Source organism: Penicillium nucicola (assembly GCF_028828085.1).
Source record: "Penicillium nucicola strain IBT 29836 chromosome Unknown utg000001l, whole genome shotgun sequence".
In the NCBI taxonomy this organism is placed as follows: domain Eukaryota; kingdom Fungi; phylum Ascomycota; class Eurotiomycetes; order Eurotiales; family Aspergillaceae; genus Penicillium; species Penicillium nucicola.
The window spans coordinates 2,778,334-2,799,469 of NW_026643125.1; the positions used below are offsets into that span (position 1 = coordinate 2,778,334).

The window sequence follows — 21,136 nt, forward strand, 5'->3', positions numbered from 1 at the left end:
GTGCAGAGGGATTCCGAACACAGTGATATATCCTAAGTCCTATGACCTCTCAAACAACGCCCCGAGTTGGTTATCTCGGTCTGTTATCTTTATCGACTCTACGATCCCTTCTACATGAGCGAGAAGTCTGATATGAGTGTGAGTGGTGCTGGATTAGCACGTGAGACCGAGACCGAGACCGTGGATTTCTATGTGGAAAATACCAGTCATCGGGCAGTCATTCTTGGTGATATCAACTTTCAATGATATTGCAATTAAAGGGTTGTGAAACATGAGCAGGATTTCTCGTTCGTGGATTTGTGATTTTCCATAATTCTGGGCTAAGCACAGGAACAGTCAAGTACGTCAGTTGGAATAGTAGAATATTGCAAATCAACATGGTTTATTAACACTATTCGAACAAACAATTCTAACAAACAGTCATAAAGTCATCACTCCTGATCTTTTAAGAAGCTCTCTAACACTTCGCATCTTGGACAGTATCTCTAGTACGTTTGAGGAATGGTATCAAATCCGTACCGCCAGTTCCAGCGAGATGGTGCTCCTTCTCGGTAGCTTGACTCGCTGTGGCCAAGTTAACCCTGCCAGTATGCTGTTTCAAAGGACTCGGCTGTTTCGCCGCCATGACAATGTACCGAGTGACCATCTGGATATGAGTATCCCGGAAGGCCTTGAGCTCATTGACAGCAGCATTGTAGGCTTCTTTCTCGGTTGATTTGTCCGCAGAGGCTTGAATATAGGCACGCACATTCGAGATCTCAGCGAGGCTTTGAAGGAACCGTCTGTGAGGACCAGGCATGTATTTGCGCATTTCCTGAGATGAAGTTAGTATAATTCCTGAATGTGAGCACGGGAGCGACTGAAATCTGACCTCAATGAAGTTCTCCCCAGAAGCCGAATCAGAATGCTTAATGCCCAAGAAGATATCAAGTGCCTGGATCAACGAACTCTGAGCATTGCTTCCACCACTCAGCTGCTTCCAATTCTCCGGTCTCTCAACGCCATCGCCGACATCATAGTAAACACCCCTGGGCAAGCCAGCCGGACCCATATTCTTGCTTCCAGCAAGGAAAGGTCGCAGCTCATGGAAAAAGACCGCAGGTCGGTTATGTTCATACATTCTCTTGAGGGTTAACGTGAGATCGCTCAGACCATCTGCGAACCCGTATAGCAGGGACGTAAGGAGATCAGCGTCGTTGGCAATGACAGCCTTGATGGCTTCGTGCATCTGCGAGATCAACCTGATACCCTTGGCCTCGACAGCGACAGAGATAAGCATGAACCATTCTTCGTCTTTTGTGCCTGTCCAGGAGGTCTGCACAGCCAGGTTGTCCGGGTCTGCGATGTCTGTGCCTGGGGATGGGGCTTTGAAGTTCCACAGGGTCAGGCCTGAGTATGTTGCGCAGGCGGGGACTTCGAGGTGAGAGGAGATTTCAAGGAATGGGGTTGAAATGCAGGGAGGCAGGATCTGATTGTTTTGTTTTGTTAGGGTTCTGCTGCCCCGTGACCGTATGGAGGGTTGAGGTGAGGTGAATGGCTGGATGCTTACTTCTTTGGGCTTGTCTCCTCCCCAGATATAGGCATGGCTCAGATATCCCATGATAACATATGCTCGACGCCATTCTTGCTCTGTTTCGAGATGTTCAACCGAACAAACCGGTAGGCTCTCGATCATGTCTCGAACCTGGCCTGTTTGGATGAGAGCTGGGAGTTGGCCGGCGATGTCTTCCCATGGCTTGTAGTAGGGGCTCGGGAGTCTTTCCAGGGGTAACCCTTCAGGAAGGAAGCCCTGCTGGGCATAGCCCTTGAAAACGGCATCGACGGATGTATTGGATGATTCAAGCATTGTTAACGATATAGATTTGAAGGTTGTGTCACAAAGATGGAGGTTTCGGCAGCAACAACAGTGTTATTTATCTTTTTTGGCATTAAACAAATATGATCAGGCCATGAATAGACTTTCTTGCTGACTCGTCGGCTTCTGTCGGTCAATTTCGTCAAGATCTATGAATCACGGGTGTGACCCGGATCTACTTCCGCCTCCCAGCAAGCTTTGTACTACTCAACGCACTGCTTTGTACTACTCAACGCACTGCTTTGTACTACTCAGCGTACTGATAAGGCTGCGCATTACGATATTATGATTCGGATCGAAATTTATACTGTGTTTGTTGAATTACGCCTATGAAGTATTAAATTGGTCTTCTTACACTGCTGTGTGGCGTATATCAAAGACCTGCAGATGCCATATCACCCATAATAGAAGACCAGCTATTGTACACGGCGTACAGTATTTAGCACACTCGAAGCATTCAGTGCATTTACTAGCATATATTTGAATCGCCGGTAAAAGCTACCACCATGACTAATTTCAACCTTTTCTCAACATTGAAACTCGCATATATCCGAGTCAACATAAACACGGAACAGGAAGCGGAGATAGGTGACGACAGTATGGAGACGGATCGGGGAGGCGGAAGCGGATAACCATCCGGGTTGCATTGCAGTGACAGCTCCTTCGCCTCCGATTTGTCTCTCGTTTATTATAAGAACGACTGCATGTTTGAGCAATCACTTGCACCCTCCTCCATTCAATTCCCCTGAATTTGTGTGTGCTTGATTACCAGCCTACACCGGCCAAATACACCTTCCCAAGATGACCGTCACTAAAGCACCCAAGCCCGTATTCCCTGCAGAGGCAGCAACACTGGAATATGCCGCCTCTCTGGATGCCGCGGACCCTCTGCGTGGATTCCGCGACCAGTTCATTATTCCTTCCAAAGCTAATATCGCGACAAAGAAGCTCGCAAAGCCAGGTATGACTTTCCCTCGTAATGTAACATCGTACAATATGGACGCATTATCAGATCTGACACGGTCGTCTAGATTTATCCTCTGAGCCGAGCACTTACTTCTGTGGCAACTCATTGGGTATTCAGCCGAAGGCCGTCTCAAAATACATGGAGGCCCAGTTGGACACTTGGTCATCCATTGGTGTCCTCGGTCACTTCACTGATCTCGAAGACTCGCCATTGAAGCAATGGCAATTAATGTCCGAGCAGGCTTCTGCCTCCATGTCCAAGATTGTCGGTGCTGCGCCTGAGGAAGTCGCCGCCATGGGCACATTGACCATGAACCTTCATTTGTTGCTTGCTAGCTTCTATAAGCCGACTGAGACCCGTCGAAAGATTCTAATGGATTGGAAGGCATTCCCCAGTGACCATGTAAGCCTTTCCATTTAGAGCCTTTCGGGGATCGATAGCAACCACTCAATTTCCAATCCACTTGCTAACGCGTTCGCAGTACGCGATCGAGTCCCACATCGCCTGGCACAGTCTCGACGCAAAAGAGAACATGGTTCTCATTGGCCCTGATGAAGGCGAGCACGAAATTTCGACAGAGAAGATCCTGTCATACATCGATAAACACGCCGAGGACGGAGCAGTGCTTCTCCTCCCCGGAATTCAGTATTACACCGGCCAGTACTTTGACATTCCTCGGATCACTGAGTACGCCCAAGCGCGGAACCTCGTAGTCGGGTGGGATTGTGCTCACGCCTTCGGAAATGTCGATCTCAAGCTGCATGACTGGAATGTTGACTTTGCTGTTTGGTGTACTTACAAGTACGGAAATGCCGGTCCTGGTTCGATGGGTGGTCTCTTCCTTCATGAGAAACACGGCAGGGTCGACTACAGCGCTGGCGAGGACTCTCCCAAGTTCCGTCATCGTCTGGCTGGATGGTATGGTGGTGACCGTTCGGTCAGATTCAAGATGGACAACAGTAAGTTTTTCGATTCTAGACCTCTGCTGCTAAGACGAAAGTATTGGAACATCTGCTAACTACCAGCAGAGTACAAGCCTATTCCAGGTGCCGGGGGTTTCCAGCTCTCCACCCCTTCAACTATGGATCTCACCTGTCTTTGCGCAGCAATGTCCGTCTTCGACCAGACTTCGATGGCAGACCTGCGCGAGAAATCTATCAAGTTGACCGCCTACCTGGAGCACCTGCTCCTGGAGAACACTTCTTCAGAAACACGCCAATTTGATATCATCTCGCCCTCCGACCCCTATGCCCGCGGTGCCCAGCTGAGCGTTCTTCTCAAGCCTGGCCTGTTGCATGCAGTCTCTGACCGTCTACAGAAGGCGGGTATCGTTTGCGATAAGCGCGAGCCCGGTGTCGTGCGCGTCGCGCCTGTACCATTGTACAACACTTACTCAGAGGTATTCAAATTCGTAGAGGAGTTCAAGGGTGCGTTGGCTTCATCATAATCGTGTATCTTTTTACGAACTCATTATGAAAGCGACATTGCATTTATGGCATACAAAATGAAAAGGCAATAAGTTCAATGATCCAGAATCGAACAAATATATTATCTTTATTTTTTTAAAAGTTTCCAATGCTTTCCCAATTATCCGCACTACGTAGGAACTCTTGGCCCTGCGAGAAGAAGTTCGTAGCAAGGATCGAGAACTCGTCATTCGACAGCGATAGATGCCGCGGTGACACAATGGTATCCCCCCATATTCCTGGGCTGGAAAGGTGGCATTGGCAGCGAATGGCTGCGGTTGAAGAGTTGGAGTGCCTCCTTCTTGTTGGGGGTTCAGTCGGAAAGGTGCTGGCAAAGGAGACGTTTGGGATACTTCTGCGCCGGTAGAAGAGGATCCCGCGTGGAGGGACTCTCCGAATAGACGTCGGGCAGAGTCTGTGTCGCTGTTTGAGGAGTATTCTAGGATTTCCCAGAAGCGGGATAGGTCGATGAGGAGGCTTTGATTTTGAGCTTCTGGGTCTGACTGGTAGGTTGCTGAGACTGCATCCTCTAGATGTTGAAGTCTGCGTGCCTACAGCATAGGAATGAGAAGTCAGATTATTCTTTTGTTGGTACTTTTTCCAAGGATGAGGGTGTACATACCAGTCGGGCCATATGTGGCCATTTCTGTCCAATTTGTTGCACAAACTTGACACATTTGGTGAACCTTTCACGCTTTTGCTCTCTGATCATCAAGTTATCTGTAAAACTGAGTTGGAGTTCGATAGTGGCCACAACAGCAGCGCTGTATCCAAGTAGAGGATCCGAGACCAGGAATGATTTCTCTTCGAAGTAATTGATAAAATGGAGGATCCAGGTTGTATGCGATGAGATCAAATCCGATGTATGCTGCAGAAAGATCTCTGGAATGGTATTCCGGAAATTTCGAAGACTCAGGGAGAGCAAGAGGGGGTGATTCAGAAGACACAAGCTGGTGTGATACATGAACTGGTTCAAGAACCAAGGACCCCAGTATTCGCGATGGGTCTGTAACTCTTCTAGCGTTCTTTCGCCAAGATTCGCAGGCTTGAACCGATGTATGTAGGGCATTCGTGTTTCGAGATCCATCTGCAAGGCGAGAATCTTTGAGTATTCAGAATGGGGAGACCATGGTGGAACATTGCTGGGCCGGCCATGAAGTCGTACGTATCGTGCTGTTCTTGCGAATACTTCACTCAACGTTACCACGTATGCAATGATACCATCGTCTTTCATGTTACTGCGCCGCATTTCCACAGTTGATGGCTCGGGTGAAAGAAGTCGTGCTGGTCTGGCTGGACTTTGAGGAAAAGGCGGTCCTCCAACTTCAGGAATATCTAGTATCGAGAAATCTCCACCGTGCAGTCGTTTGAGGAGGCATATGCTCCAGAAACAGCGTCTTCGTTCTTCACGAGCTATAGTATTCATGGTAGAGCGTGGCTCTTGGCCAAGATTGGCACATTGTGCAAGATTCATTGCTAGACTGCTGTGGATGCTGGAGCGATGCGTGTGGCCATCTAATGGGCATTATTAGCATAAGAACGGAGATGGAATTATGTTTCTCTCCTCATACTTGTAAAGTCAACCAAACTCAATAGGCAAAGACACTGTAGCGTTGAAAGTTCCACGGGTCCCTCTGAGACTCTTTTCATAGTCAAGCCCCGAGCAATCTCGGCGTAACCATTTACAAGACTTGTAGACTCGTTCCTATTGGAATGGGAGTATGAGAATCGAGATGCTAATGCCAATATGGCAAATATAACTTCAGAATCCCGTGTTTGCAAACTTCTAAGGAAGCTGTCCCTGTGAAAGAGAGGAAGAGGCTGGGATTCACAATACTGCAGGTAAAGTTCTGCGATGGGCGTTATGTCTTCCCATGATGGCAGAGTAGAACTTGGGCTTGGTCTTGAAAGTGTCACAGATGGAACGCCTCGCTCACTCGACATCTGTGATTCGCCTCTTGAGCTGCTGGCAACATCAATTAGAGTGAGCCACGATATACATATTGAATATTCTTACCCAAGCACGTAAAGAACCTCGCCAAGTTTATCCTCAAGGGTTCGCATCCTATCTTCCTAATTGCGAGTCAGCATACTGATAGAATTCACGTTGCCTGTGAACTGTGTTCGAGGAGAAGTACCAAAACAGTAGGGGTTCGACTGTCTGCGTCATTGACCCTCGACTGTTCCTCGAGGGGTGGTAAACGGCGCCTTTCTTCGGCATACTGACACTGCTGCCGTAGCCTAGCACAGAGTGAGCAAACAGGTTGCTCTCCAGGGCATTTAGCTTTCTTCCGCCTAGGACGTTGGTCAACGACTATCATTGTGAATGGTTAAGTGGGATGAATACTTACCTGCAAGGCTCACACGCCTGACGGACTCGCTTGGCGGGTCGCTCGGCATATGAGTATTGGTCTTCTTCCATGGTCAAATAGATCAGGGTGCATCACTTTCGATTGTGAGAGCCATGGTAAGGGAAAGTCGCAGTAGGTCAGGGGCTCAAAGCACAATGTCCGTTTTAATGATGTTGTCCTTGCCAAATGTCCTCTTAGTAGATGGTCAGCGGTGGAAAACAGACACAGGAATGAACCATTGGGCGTAACGTTGGAAAACAGCCCATTTAATCGGAGTCTATCCAGGGCTGCAAGATTCACAGCTGACTCAGCACATATGATTCCCAATTAGGAAATTCAGATATCAAAGTGGTTTGAGACTTCAGAAAGTGACTGGCGATGGTTTTAGATCTCGCTAGTCAGATTAGACATGCTAGAAAGACCTGAAATAATACGTATACTTTTCTCTTTTACATATTGATTCGATTTACCAAGTGCGCTGGAGCACGACAGAATGTATTGTAGGAAGACGCAGTGTATGATGCTAATTTATCGAAACCAGAAGAATATAGGTTAATATGTTGAACTGACTTCGAACGCTTGAATTGTACCAAAAAGCAAGAGAGTGAAAATTAGAGTATTACGCCAAAGACTCAAATAAACCACTCAGGCTTAACGAAAAGCTGCACCAGGCCAAATGCTGCAAATTGACCGAGGAACTAGAGAATCCCTCGCAAACCACATCCGAGTACCGCATATCGAACATATCCTTACTTGAGGGCACTGCGCAGTAACTATTCTCTGCATTAAGGCAACATGCCTGTTCCAATGCCAACGAGTCACTCTTTGCAATCGGACATTCGCCATGATATGATACATCAATCTAACCCGAGCCCGTTGAGGAGCACAGTGCAACGCTGGATGCTTTAATGCCAGCATTTGATTCCGTGGGAGAAGACCATTTAATAACTGAATGTTTAGTCCGATATGCTGCATGTCATGGTCTTTGCTCAATCTTTGAGTGTACGGTAAAGTTTCAAGAACACCTGGACAATAACCTATCATTCAAACGTCGTATCAAGAATCTGATTGAACCAATAAAAGCCTCCATAAACGAGGCTTTGTGTTGCCAAAAGAGATAGAGAGCTATAGCCATCTGAGTGCTTATCTTCAATTGTGCATACCGGGAGGGCCTATTTGTTCTAGCACCGAGGAATAGCATCAGTATCCTGTTATTCATCAACCAGAGTAGCACTGTTCAAGCTTTAAACCAATGAGTTTGACGAAACTTATTCATATGCGTCGGACCCTTGCTAAACACTACCGTTCTCGACTGACCTATAGGCTAACCAGTTTGTAGGTAGTCCCGAGTTATTGAAGGCGTGGAAAGCAGGAAGAATACGAGGCAACAATCTTAACTTGGAGCTTGAATTGATCATATGTACAGCTCCAATCTGCGTAGCTGCCAACCCCATCTAACCCCTTCCTGGAGTAGAAATACACCATATAAGAAACAACTGACAACACAGCCTCGCAACCAACGGACCTGATAGTAGCATCATCTATTACCCGTCGAGCCGAACCTCATGGCTGATAGTTTAGATCCAGGTCTTGTGGCCCTATTTAAAAGTCAGTATATGGACATGCCTAGACATTCACCCACCCTGATTGTCGATATACGACAATGGATGAGTTCGGAAAGACTAACGAGAACCATGCGACCCATGGCGTAGGTGGTAGCTATTGCCAGGTTAGCTCTATATGCGCGACAAGTCGAACAAGGATCCACTCACCAGCACCGAGGCCGTAGACGGAGATCAAGTAGGGGTACATGATGTAGCCGGAACGCGAGGTCTGTGAGGCAGTTCCGACGTTAGATATCTGTGGGTAGCTAATTGAGGGCGTATGTGCCCATTCCGGGTCAAACTAACCTTCCACCATTGACGCTTGCTGTCGTGGTTCTGGAAGAGGCGCTGGTAGAAAGGCACACGGTTCTCACGGAACACGAAGCTAGGAGCACAACAGTCAGTACGATTTGTCGTGGAAGCTCGAGAGAATTGTCCCCGCAGCAACACCCATCGCAATTGGACCGCAATTGTGCCCGAACATCGCGAGAGGAAATTCAATTGTCGCACGGTCATAATTGGGGTTGTGTGCGGGGAGAACTTGTAGAGCGATTCAGAGGAACGACGTACCCGGCCATGCGGGAGCTGGTAGCACGGAACATTTTGGCGGTTGGAAGCGAGGAGAGAGGGGAGACTTGAGGTTCGGAGTATGGCGAGATGTCGACGAAGAGCCGGAAGGGACAGGGACGTCAATTGCGTCACGTGAGCATCACCTGATCGAATCAGACGTTGTGTCGAGTCAGCAGTCCCAAAAGGGAAAAGCGTATCTTTCCAAAAAAGTGCTTGAAGCTTCACATTGTTCAAAAACAATCTTGATACTTTCCAATTTGATGCCGGGAGCTCGGAGAAGGATGTTCGACGTCGAAACCTGTTTCTCCCGATCACCTTTTCTTAACCACTCATGCGCCCGGCGCTTCTGCGACTGTTGAAGAGGCCGTCCGCCGTCTCGATCCTTGATACCCTCACAGCTACATCGGTCGGAATCGAGCAATTCGAATTCAGGTACAGGTGCTTACGATGCCATTCACAAGGTGCAAAGCCAGCCCAACTCGACGAACGCGATAGCGATCACACCCGGACTCAACTTGAAGACTCGTGCCGAGGGAAACGGCCATTCAGCTTTGCGATTTACGACATTGAATTACCGAATCAAGCCACATCTGAATCTGTATCTGTCGCATCGATCCAATCACCTAATAATTCACCCCATACCAAGAATCTATCGCTTCGATCGGAAAAGCTTGAATTCGAATCAGACGTCGGACACCTCGACGGCATTGGAACGCGATTTGTGGACCACCCGGAATCTCGGCTTGATTTTGATTTATGGGAGGAACTTCTTCGATACCGCCAGCGTCACTACGGTGACAATGGTACATTACAAATATGGGAAGGATTGACAGTCCGCTTGGACGGGGTTGAACTGCCAACTACTGGAGAACAGGCGGACTTCTTCTGGCAGAGCTTCGTGGAACTAGGACTGAGACGAGAGCTGTATCTTGACAGTTTGATTGATTATGCTGTCAATTTATGGAAGCGCGAAGGCGCTCGATGGCCGCAGCTATATGTGCAAATCGTGGGTGGACTTCTGGACCAGGGCAAGCCAAAGCGTGCTCTTGAATGCCACAAACAGCTGCAAAAATCTCAAATTGCTAGCGCCAGTGACATCATACAGATTCTTCCGTCGGCAATTCGTCTATCATGTCTTCCAGCTGGTATGGAGGTTGCAACTACGGATCGACAAGAACCCTTCTTGACACCTGGATTAGAAGCGTTTCAGGCGATATGCTCTGCTACACCCGACCACAAAATATATGGTCCGGCGATTTCCATGCTTATACAGCAAGGCCAAGGAGAAAGCGCCATTTCCATGCATCATTTTCTCGCTAGGCGCCAGGATCATCCGCAAAATCCAGATGAAATTCAGCCACTTCTTGAATTTGTGGAGAAATTCGGTAAACGGAAAGAGTTCAACAGGCTCCGTGGTTACGCCAAGAAGAGGTTTGATACAGAAGCTTCGATCGATCAACCCGGCCCGATAGATACAACCCCGAAAGCCGATGAAAAAGGCACAAGCAATGGAAAGCCATTCAAAGACGACCTAGGCGCGAAGATGTTTGCCACCCGTGCTCTCAATTTCGACATGGTTCTCGGTGGACTCAAGATGCTCGGGGTATCAGAAATTGGCCCACGCACGCTGCGTGAAATGGCCATCAGAGCCCACGGCAACCAGGATATTCTGGAGAAGCTGAAAGCTATCAAAAAAGCTGGGTTTACCGTAGGAGACTCCATATTTACGCGTTTGCTCCACAAACTCGCAGCGCAAAACCGCGACATTCTTCTTTCAGACATCCTTCGGAGTGACCAACACCCCGATGTTCTCGAAGACGTCCGTATGCAGGAGACAATGTTAGCGTCTTACTACATGGCTCGGGATTGGCGACTATATAATATGACATTGGCAATCTTGACAGAACTGCACCCTGAGGCGCCTGATCTCTTCGACATCCACTTTCGAAAGCACATCGCAGCTTGGGAGCTACGTGCGGCAGTCAAGGTCACCGACGAGCTAGCACTGAATGGTCGGACTTTGAGTGAAGATAGCGTGGACTTTATGGCTGAGCAGGTTCTCACCCCACGCCGAATGAATCACCGTCCGCCTCCGGGCCAGCGCCTCTCTGCCGTTGAAGAGGTTCTTTTCATCTTTAAGATTCTTAAGCGTGTGGTCCCCGCAGGAGGTTATGTCAGTGCTGCATTTTGGGTGGAGATGCTAAAGCGACTCGGCATGGCAAATGCATGGGCAGACTGGGATAAACTTCGTGAATGCTGCCAGTGGCTTGTCTGCCAATATGCTGGGACTGCCAAAGAGACTCCCTGGGCAACAGTCACTTCCACCGCATCTCCGCTTAACCCTACAAAACAAGCCAATGCTCACGATCGACGGATGCTGGATCTGGTCTTCACGCCCCAAATGCAAGCTGCTATTGTTTCCTGGGGATTCACATTCCGAGTGCTAGACACGACAGAATCACGATTCACCATCACCCATCCTAAGACGAGTAAAGAACTCATTCCATGGGTTCGAGGCCTTATCCTTCTCCGAGAATTGGAAGCATCAGGCCTTCGTCTTGATAAACGCTTGATCTCACAAGCGGTCCAACACCGAATGGCGATGCTCTACAGCCGTCCCGTCCTTTCAGCGCGGCGCATGAACCGTATGCTACGGCGGCGAAATCCTTATTCACCACAGAAAGTTTTGGACGACGTACTTCATGCCTGGGGGGACCCAACTCTTTTCGATGGCATGGAGAAAGATTGGGAGCGACTCGTCAATCCGCCACGGTCAACTCGAGCCAAGCGACGTGCTCCTGGTATACGACTGTCCCTGAAAGGACTCTGAAGTGTCCATTGTACATTAGCATGTAATTGTAAATAAATGAATATAATACCCCCTTTGAAACTGAGCCTCCATAAACACGTATATTAACTCATAACCTATTAACTTATTTCATATGAGACATAGTAGATCGTCAGGGACTAATCAATAGTTCAGTAAATGGTTGCCTGAGTGCCCAGACTGAATATGCGTAAGCCCCCAATTGGAGTCGCAAGTAAAAAAGTGCGTCCCCAATGGCAGTGCACTGCAGATCCACGATCTAAGAATAGTTGAGACGGCAACGCGGCCTCTGGTAAACATCTGCCACTTTGCCTCTTAACTTCTACATTCTTGTCTCTTTTTTTTCGTGCTTCTTCATATTTTACACCTTTGACTTTTCTCTCTTAGATACACTATTCTATACTATGCGCGCATTCAACCTCCTGGCCTTGTTGCCCGCCGTCCTTGCGAATCCCGTGATCCACAAGCGTACCACAGCATGCAACAACTCGCCCGACCTTTGCTCCAAGACTTATGGCGAAATCACACATCTCGGCGCTCACGATAGTCCATTCTTACGTGACTCAAGTACTAGTAACTCGGTCGCTGGTGACCAGTATGTTCTCCCCCGGAATTGGGCTCCGCAATCTCCAGACTAACGCAAGCTAGGTACTACGACACCAAAACACAGTTGTCAGCTGGTGTTCGACTAGTAACAGCTCAAGTCCACAAGAGCAATTCCGAATGGCGATTATGTCATACTTCCTGCAACATTCTAGATGCGGGTTTGCTGAGCGACTGGCTGGGGGACATCAAGAGTTGGCTGGATGACAACCCCAATGAAGGTGAGATGAATGCGCGAAGTCTTGACTCAAACAGGCACCAAACTAATGCATTTCCAAAACAGTCGTCACAATCCTTCTCGTCAACTCCGATAGCGCAACTGCCTCCGAACTCAACACCCAGTTCACAACAGCAAACATTACAGACTACGCCTACGAGCCGACCTCGCAAAGCTCCGCCCCAAGCACCTGGCCAACCCTCCAAACAATGATCGACGATGGCAAGCGGCTAGTCACCTTCATCTCCTCTGTCGACGCTAGTACCAGCTACCCATACCTAATGGACGAGTGGACCTACGTCTGGGAGAACCCCTACGACGTGACCTCCGCTTCAAACTTCAGCTGCCAACCCGACCGACCATCCACATACTCGGGCAACCTAGACTCCGCACTCTCATCTAATCTTCTCCCACTCATGAACCACTTCCTATACTCCGACGACCTGTCCGCATTCGACATCGAGTACCCCAACGCCAGTTACGTTGCTACGACCAACGCGCCTTCTGGTGGAACCGGTAACTTGGGTACCGCAGCGTCGGATTGCAAGTCTGCATGGAACGGTCGCCAGCCGACATTCATCATGGTTGATTTCTTCAACCAGGGTCCAGCGATCGATACCGTCGACAGCTTGAACAATGTTACCAACGCTGTTGGTCGCACATCTGTTTCGACTTCGGCATCTAGCTCTACCAGTGATGCCTCTTCTTCGAGCAACGCTTTCAAGGCGTTACTTGAGTTGGCCCAGTCGGCCAAGACTGGGACTACAGTCTCCATGGGTAATTGGATCTGGGTTGGTGGCAATTGGGGCAATCTCCTTGGTGGAGGTATCTCCTTCTAAGGTGATTTGTCTGTTTTCCTTCTGACCTGATCTGATATCAATATTTTGAAGCGTTTTGTTATATTTTGGGCATTTTGCTGGTCACATGTGTGCTTTTGAGCTTTGGTGCTCATTCTGCCATGGCTGTATTATTGGTATACAGCGGATACCTGTTAATCCGTGCAAAAGGCCTGGCGTTTTGGTTAGAATAAGGATAGGCTGGGATGAGCGTTTTCGATAGATAGCCTTATGAATGACACATGAACTCTTTCCAAAAGAATGATAATACGTGGATCTTGGACAGACCTGTCAGCCACCTGCTATTACGTCGCTCACTTGGAATATGATATTATTTCAAGTCTACAATGCGGCACTTCTCCGGACCTTTTATAGATCGCCCGCATAATCGGAGGTGCATATCGTGATTAGTAATGAATCATCCGGACAGCCCAGCTGCACCTCCGACATCAGCTGCCAACCTACAGCTCCCTGGCATGGAATAACTCCCTAAACCCCCCCAATTTCGTCTTTCTGTAATCAGAAAGATTACAACCAAATAAATCATGGACCGGATACGCAGCCTCATGGCCCGTCCAACGGCATATGAGCCAATCAACGAGTCCGCGGAGGATGCCGATGGGACGATACAAACGCAACAACGGGACGAACCTCAGTTCTCAAAAACAGAATATGGAATTTTCTTCCTCCTAGGCATATCCATGTTATGGGCCTGGTAAGTTGGTTCCAGCTCCCGAACCCAGAGAGCAGGCACATCGAACTACCACGAAGCTAACGTGGAGCATCATTTAGGAACATGTTCCTTGCCGCAGCACCATATTTCTACACTCGGTTCCAGTCTGATGACTGGACAATACTTCACTACCAACCATCTATTCTCTCAGTCTCGACCGTCACCAATCTTGGAACTGCCTATATTCTAGCCAAGCTGCAGAAGAATGCATCGTACCCGTGGCGCATAACGCTCTCGCTATTGATCAACTGCGCCGTGTTCACAATCCTTGCTTTCTCAGCCGTCATATTTACCGATGGGTCTGCGCGGGCGTACTTCGGCTTCCTGATGGTAATGGTCTTCGGAGCAAGCTTGGCAACGGGTATCAACCAAAACGGCGTCTTCGCATATGTTTCTGGCTTTGGAAGAGACGAATATATGCAGGCAATCATGAGTGGACAAGGTGTTGCAGGTGTGCTGCCTTGCATCGTCCAAATCTTCTCTGTGCTAGCCGTGCCGCCGAATGGGGACAGTGTTGATCGTGACGCGGGCCAGGATCAAGACCCGAGTATGCCGCAGACGACTTCATCCAGATCGGCTTTTGTATACTTTATTACGTCGACGGCGGTGTCGGTGATTGCGCTATTGGGTTTCCTCTACCTGCTCCGAAACCAACCTCAGTCCAGGCAAAAGACGACAAGAGCGGACGATGAGTCTATTGCGGATGAGCATGAGCATTCCAAGACAGTCAGTCTGTGGACTTTGTTCGTTAAGCTGCGGTTCCTGGTGTTCGCTGTGTTCGTGTGCTTCTTGGTCTCTATGGTCTTTCCTGTCTACACAGCGGAAGTTCAATCCGTCAATGACCCTACTACTTCACGGATCTATGAGTCCAGTGTCTTTATTCCCCTGGCGTTCCTTGTGTGGAACCTCGGTGACTTAGCAGGCAGAATGGGTGTGGCCTTTCCTGGGATGTCCTTGGGCAAGTATCCTCAGGCGGCTGCTATTCTGGCAATTGCACGGGTCATTTTCATTCCAATCTACCAGCTTTGCAATATCAACGGAAAGGGTGCTGTTGTGAAGAGTGACCTTTTCTATCTTGCTGTGCAATTTTTGTTCGGCGCTACCAATGGATACCTGGGGACAAGCTGTATGATGGGTGCCAGCCATTGGGTGGTTGCTGATGAAAGGCCAGCTGCTGGTGGATTTATGAGCATGGTACTTGTGGGTGGTTTAGCTGCTGGAAGCTTGTTAAGCTTCTCTGTTGCCAGTACATGAGTACACTTTCAGTTACTTGCTTCAATATAATAGACATGTTTTTTACGCCACGAATGACGAATAATAAGTTATATTTCACACAAACCACTGTTTTGGTTTGGTTATACCATCTGTCTACTTTGAATTGCCTTGAGTTGGTCTCGAATGATGGTGAGACTAAAGCGTTTACCTTGACGTGGGCTCAAACTCGAACTTAACCGGTATACTCCTTGGTATCCTCACTACTATATTTGTCCCCAACCGTCTAGTATAGTTTCAGCCGTAGAATCAAGGCAATGTCCCTCTTGCTTCACCTAACCTCACTTACTGAAAGCCCTTTCCATCCTCATTTCTCATCCTAATCCTGAATCCCCGAACCCCTGCTCTTCTTCTTCCCTCTTCACCTCCGCCCTTCCCTGCATCCGGTGTTTCTCACCGCCAGTCCGTTTGAAGCAGTTGGTTCTGGCTTGGAAGAGAGGCTGTTCCCGTCTTTTTCTTGTATTCTACATCTTAATACTGGTTCATAATGTTTCGCGATTTTGTGGTTGTGGGTTTTGGTTGGAGCCATGCCCTAACCGACCTGCCCGGCTGGAAACTTCTGTCCGCTTTTCTTCTTCTGGTGAGTGATGAGACAGGAAAGCAAACCCGAGGATATGACTCTCATCAGGATTCATCTCTGATAGCTGTTGAGTTACATTGTTGGTTGTATCGTCTACAACCTGTACATCAACCCTGTGTCTCGTTACCCCGGACCCAAGCTTGCTGCTATCACTCCTCTTGTTCACCTTCTCTGGGATATCCAGGGTAAGCAGCACTCTAAAATAAAGGCTCTGCATGACCAGTACGGAGATGTGGTTCGCATCGCCCCCAATGCTCTAGTGTACCGCGCAGCCCCAGCCTGGAGAGATATCTACGGCCACCGCAAGAAGGGGCACAAAACCTTCCTCAAGGACCCAGCTTTGTATGCACCCACTCCGAACGGAGTCAATGCAATCATCACAGCCAATGAGGAGGACCACTCCCGAATGCGCCGTTTGCTTACCCACGCCTTCTCGAACCAAGCTCTGCGCGCACAGGAAGAAATCCTCCAGAAATACGCAGACATGTTCATCGACAAGCTGCAGGAAATCATGGGCAGCTCTGTCTCCAAAGATCTCGACATCACTCGCTGGTTCAACTTCACCACCTTCGATCTAATCGGCGATCTTGCATTCGGCGAGCCCTTTGGCTGCCTCGACAACAGCACTTATCACTGGTGGGTATTGATCATTTTGGACGCCGTCAAGGCAAGTGCCTATCTGAAAGTCTTTTGGTTCTACCCTTTTCTCGTCCCACTGGTCAAGTTCCTGGTTCCCAAGCATCTCCTCGAAAAGCGCCAAGCCAGCTTCGAACTGAGCGTTGAGAAAGTCCGTCGTCGTCTTGCTCGTGGAACGACCAGGCCTGATTTCACTTCGTACATTTTAAAGCATTCAACCGATGGGAAGGGCGTGTCTCCCGAGGAGATGGATGCCAATGCTGCGGTCTTTGTTCTGGCTGGTAGTGAAACCACTGCTGCTCTGCTGTCTGGGTGTACTTATTATCTCCTTCGCAACCGTGATAAGTACGAGAGACTTCTGCGCGAGATCCGGGGTGCCTTTAACTCCCTCTCCGATATTAATCTGTCTTCACTGGTTGATCTGCCTTACTTGAATGCTGTCTTGACTGAGGCCATGCGCGTTTACCCTCCTATCCCCTCCATGTTGCCTCGCATCGTGCCCGAGGGTGGCGCTATCATTAATGACAAATTTGTCCCTGGGAATGTGAGTTTTCCTATTGATCATTTATTCTATGTGCTACGAACTGGGGGGTTTGAAAGCTTGTCGATAATCAAACATCAATGGATGTTCGTTCTCATCACCAGCAACCAAGGCACACAACCAACCCTATAACTTATACCAACGTAATCTCTAACATCTACAATACTCAGGTCTCCGTATCAGTCTCGCTATTCTCAGCCTTCAACGCAGCATCTCACTTCAAGAACGCCGAGTCTTTCATCCCAGAACGCTGGCTCGCCGACTCCACGGGCTTCGAGAACGACAACAAGGACGCCTTCCAGCCATACTCATACGGACCGCGGAACTGCCTCGGCCAACAGTAAGTACAAACCCGAGACCAAGCCTGAATAAAAACACTAACAATTTTACCCAGTCTTGCAAACGCCGAAATGCGTCTTATCCTGGCCAAGTTCCTCTGTGCCTTCGACATGGAGCTACTCCCAGCTTCCATCAACTGGATCCAGCAGAAGTCCTTCGCCCTCTGGAAACGCCCCGATCTCAACATCAAGCTCTACCGTGCCGGTGAGGCTATCATGCTGTGATACAGGGATCATCTTCCAGGACATCCGCCTGCGCAGCATACAGGTGTATTTCTGCAGATGTCCTACCCGACAACGCCTCTCATCCAGCGAAAAGTGACGAAAGACTTTGCCTTCTCTGATTGTAATTTTTAATTTCTATTTGTGTTAGGTATGAGACTCGAGTTATTTCGACTACTTGGGTCTCGTTTCTGGCGTTTGAGATCTATGGTGTCTGTGATAATCTTTAATCTTTGATTTGCTGGTCTTGGGATTATGATCTTTGGACTGGATTGCAAAAGTCGGTTCTTGGGATGTCTTCGGGTTAGATGGGAGAGATAGAGACAGATCACTTAACTCTTATTCTTAGTTTCTAATGCTGGGGCATCGAGGCTGACTGGGATCCTTAGGGGTTTTGGTTGGCTGCTTGTTCTCTGGCGAGGAATGGAATGGAATTTACATCATTAAGTTTGCTGAAGCTTGTTAGTAGATTGCTCTTATTGGTAAGTCGTAGGTTTGATATTTGATTCGAATGTTTATGTTTATAGGTGGGAGAGTATTCATTTTTCATATTGTGTTGTTCATGATCCCTTTGAAACAATGCGTATGCTCATATCCCAACTCCAACGTATATATATGTAAACTCCCGGCCTTAGGTATATTGCAGAAAGATAACAGCGCCCCAATGTAAGTTCCCAATGCTCATCGTATGCAATATCATTAATCAGAAAAAGTCCTCCTCTCCCAGCCAATTAGAATCCATTGCAAATGCCACCAAATCAGCAGCACAGCACATGTCTTCGTGACCATGTTCTAAATCAAGAAGTTCCAGGACAGACTTCAATCTATCTTCTAGTGTTGCTTTGAGACGGGAGATGCAGGCCTGAGTCTTTTGCTCCTGAGCCAGGGAGCTAGACCCTTTCTGGTCTTTGCCATTGACTATTTCAGCTTTCATGGGTTTCTTATTTGGCGAACAGGGCGCCAGAGCCTTTCTCGGAGAAACAGCAGGTGGCTCGGGTTTGCGGTTCTTGAAGAGGCTTTCGAGCAAGAAGAGTAGCCAGACCAGGTTGGTGCGAGGAGAGTACTCTGCCCAGATCCCGGGGATGTTTGCTGGTTTTTCTGTTTCTGCTGGGTCTCCTGTGTAGAGCGTTGCGCGCATACTAGCCGTCTCAGTCAATATAGAAATAATCACTTGGATAAATAGGGTAACATACTGTCTGTAGGTATTTCGTTGCATAATCTCATCTTCATCTTGACCAATCGCATCGAACAATTGTTTCTTGTCCAAATCGGACGATGCAATTTCGACCGGTCTATTGGGATCATCGCTCAGTCGCAGCTCTGCTCGAGAGAGAGAGTAGTCGATAATGGTGGTTTCGATAGAGCTGAATCCAAACCCACTTGAAGATGACTGACTCATGATGTCCTGCTCTGTGGGAGGATCCATGCAGCCATCCTGCCGAGTAGATCGAATACAAACGTTGCCCAGATGCAGATCTCGATGCTCAAAGAGGGCATACTCCTCAGCCCGTGCCAAAGCCATCGCAACTCCCCAGAAGATATCATATATTTGGAAAATCGAGGACCACGAAAACTTCTCCAGTTCACATCCTGCATCGTCCATTTCGATGACCGCCCAAAGCTGGGTATCAGGGTAGGCTCTCTTGCTCGATGGGTTAGGATTCATGCAGTCGTTTTTCGTTTTCTTGTAGTGATTCCACGCATTCTGAAATGACTCTGGGAAACGGCCTTGTACAACGTGGATCTCCCTGAAACGCGCAAACCCAGGGATCGGGTCGAGATATTTCAGCATCTTGACTTCGGCCACAATTTCTTCGATACTCGTGAACTTTTTGGATCCGAGTCCGCTCTTGGCTCGCAGAGGTACAACCTTGAAGACCCCATCACCATATGATTTCAATTTGGCCAATTTAGACTTTGACACTACCGGCCTGCACGCTTCTTCGCGCAGGTGCAGCTTATAGACTTCACCATAAGATCCCTCCGCCAGCTTTGCAACGTCAAACATGTTTGCCGATCGAGAGGCCCAAGAGTCGAACTTTTGGATACTTTGCGCAGCAATTGGAGCTAGTGCTTCGTTGAGAATCGAGCGAACATAGTCATTGAACTTGTTGTCATGGACTACTCCTGATGATCGTCGAGAGGCAGGGGCTACCTTTCTTGGGGCTTTTCTTTCCGAGGGGTTTCTTTTCTTTTGGACCTCACTGGCCGGCTCTGGTGTGGTGTTGGGGGAGTTAGGCGTGGGAGCGGCGGACTCTGAGGCGGATTCCGATGAGTCAATTGTAGTATTTTTCAATATCCTGACTTCTAGCATCGGTTCCAGGTTTTTTGGCTCTGGAGTGGTTTCGACGGAGAGTGCGATTGAGGTGTCTGGAGACTCTGCTTCTGGGCATGGACTTGTTTCTTCAGAGTACGAATCTATCGATGGATGCTGTTCCTCAAATTCTTCTTGTTCTTCTTGCTCTTCACCTTCCGTCTTCTCGTCGGGTTGAGAGTTCACATCTTCATCGATCGTCACTCGAGCCAATTTCGCTTCTAGACTTTGGACCGAATCGACGTTTTCAGGCTTCTTGAATGTGATATCTCTGCCTGGGCTAGCCTGGTCGAATACTGCTCTGGGCGCATTGGCTCTTCGTTTGCCATAGACTCGCTTCTGGGTGACCGACTTGGTCTTGGACCGGGACTCCATTGTCGCGTGACCTCCAAACAAGACGATGACCTGGTTGGATATCGTGATTTGTTTCAGGGAGTGATATGCACCTGAAACATCCGTTTAGTGTCAGTGGCTCTACAGCTGGGAAGTTGAGCGCACAAAGCGAAGGGCCAGGCAGGAATTTGACAGCTCCTTATTGACGTTTCGCCTAATCCGGCTAGTGGGGTTGCCTCAGCAAAGCAGAGTCACGTGCCCCATAGTCGAAACTGCGAACTGCAAGGAACAGCACGACAACCATGCGACAGTTACATGTGCCGACTTGGGAATCGATGTACAGGGGAAGGGAACGGACCAGCGTTTGAAACACGGCAGGAGGAGACCTCTGTGAGCAGCGAGAATGACTTCTACTTTACAAGACTTTCGATTCCTACCATAAAAGCTTCTGCCATGAAAGCAATCACTTAACTATGTCTTGTTTCCATGTGGTTTAAGATTGAAATCTTCTCCTCACATAAGACTTGAACGTGGGCTAGACGGTGATCTGCAATATCATAGCAGATTCTGGCCCGAGATGTCTCGTATAGAATGATTTGCCCCCTTTCTCCAGATTTTCGTTCACAATCCAGTAGTTCCGTTAGACCAAGGGCTAGGTACATACAGCACCCACTATCCCATGCCCGTGAATGGCCCAATGTCACCCACTGTGGGCTTCAGGCCGGGGCTGACCGGAAGGGGTGGAGGCCCATGCAAGACACACACTGTGACGTATCTGGAACTTGAAATGTGAATCCAGTGAGGGTAGAGACAGGAATAAAGGAGAAACGTAGCAGAGAACAATAAAGAAGACCTTCTCAAGAATAAAGAA

General features: G+C 48.5%; 9 protein-coding genes across 9 annotated transcripts; 5 read left to right on the forward strand and 4 right to left on the reverse strand.

Annotated features, from left to right (window-relative positions):
• Positions 1–457: 457 nt before the first annotated feature.
• Positions 458–1,846, reverse strand: N7511_001047 (indoleamine 2,3-dioxygenase; the record flags this gene model as incomplete). Its single annotated transcript, XM_057123472.1, has 2 exons — positions 458–814; positions 872–1,846. 2 exons carry the CDS (start codon positions 1,844–1,846, stop codon positions 458–460), a joined length of 1,332 nt encoding a protein of 443 aa, XP_056989205.1.
• Positions 1,847–2,656: 810 nt separating this feature from the next.
• Positions 2,657–4,269, forward strand: N7511_001048 (kynureninase; the record flags this gene model as incomplete). The annotated part of the gene is made up of 4 exons (XM_057123473.1): positions 2,657–2,816; positions 2,887–3,224; positions 3,304–3,781; positions 3,851–4,269. 4 exons carry the CDS (start codon positions 2,657–2,659, stop codon positions 4,267–4,269), a joined length of 1,395 nt encoding a protein of 464 aa, XP_056989206.1.
• N7511_001049 (uncharacterized protein) lies at positions 4,218–6,710 on the reverse strand (the record flags this gene model as incomplete). The annotated part of the gene is made up of 7 exons (XM_057123474.1): positions 4,218–4,277; positions 4,420–4,839; positions 4,911–5,803; positions 5,860–6,254; positions 6,306–6,361; positions 6,427–6,583; positions 6,640–6,710. Coding segments are annotated over 7 exons (2,052 nt in total), but the record flags the coding sequence as incomplete, so codon positions are not given.
• Positions 6,711–8,216: 1,506 nt separating this feature from the next.
• Positions 8,217–8,845, reverse strand: N7511_001050 (cytochrome c oxidase subunit 7; the record flags this gene model as incomplete). Its single annotated transcript, XM_057123475.1, has 5 exons — positions 8,217–8,237; positions 8,327–8,358; positions 8,412–8,472; positions 8,550–8,628; positions 8,814–8,845. The coding sequence occupies 5 exons, from the start codon at positions 8,843–8,845 to the stop codon at positions 8,217–8,219; spliced, it is 225 nt and encodes a 74-aa protein (XP_056989208.1).
• A 299-nt stretch (positions 8,846–9,144) lies between these two features.
• N7511_001051 (uncharacterized protein) lies at positions 9,145–11,643 on the forward strand (the record flags this gene model as incomplete). The annotated part of the gene is made up of 1 exon (XM_057123476.1): positions 9,145–11,643. One exon carries the CDS (start codon positions 9,145–9,147, stop codon positions 11,641–11,643), a length of 2,499 nt encoding a protein of 832 aa, XP_056989209.1.
• A 401-nt stretch (positions 11,644–12,044) lies between these two features.
• N7511_001052 (uncharacterized protein) lies at positions 12,045–13,299 on the forward strand (the record flags this gene model as incomplete). Its single annotated transcript, XM_057123477.1, has 3 exons — positions 12,045–12,235; positions 12,289–12,464; positions 12,527–13,299. 3 exons carry the CDS (start codon positions 12,045–12,047, stop codon positions 13,297–13,299), a joined length of 1,140 nt encoding a protein of 379 aa, XP_056989210.1.
• A 542-nt stretch (positions 13,300–13,841) lies between these two features.
• On the forward strand, positions 13,842–15,283 carry N7511_001053 (nucleoside transmembrane transporter FUN26; the record flags this gene model as incomplete). Its single annotated transcript, XM_057123478.1, has 2 exons — positions 13,842–14,011; positions 14,089–15,283. 2 exons carry the CDS (start codon positions 13,842–13,844, stop codon positions 15,281–15,283), a joined length of 1,365 nt encoding a protein of 454 aa, XP_056989211.1.
• A 505-nt stretch (positions 15,284–15,788) lies between these two features.
• N7511_001054 (cytochrome P450) lies at positions 15,789–17,621 on the forward strand (the record flags this gene model as incomplete). The annotated part of the gene is made up of 4 exons (XM_057123479.1): positions 15,789–15,881; positions 15,946–17,061; positions 17,229–17,398; positions 17,453–17,621. The coding sequence occupies 4 exons, from the start codon at positions 15,789–15,791 to the stop codon at positions 17,619–17,621; spliced, it is 1,548 nt and encodes a 515-aa protein (XP_056989212.1).
• Positions 17,622–18,321: 700 nt separating this feature from the next.
• On the reverse strand, positions 18,322–20,307 carry N7511_001055 (uncharacterized protein; the record flags this gene model as incomplete). The annotated part of the gene is made up of 1 exon (XM_057123480.1): positions 18,322–20,307. One exon carries the CDS (start codon positions 20,305–20,307, stop codon positions 18,322–18,324), a length of 1,986 nt encoding a protein of 661 aa, XP_056989213.1.
• Positions 20,308–21,136: the final 829 nt, after the last annotated feature.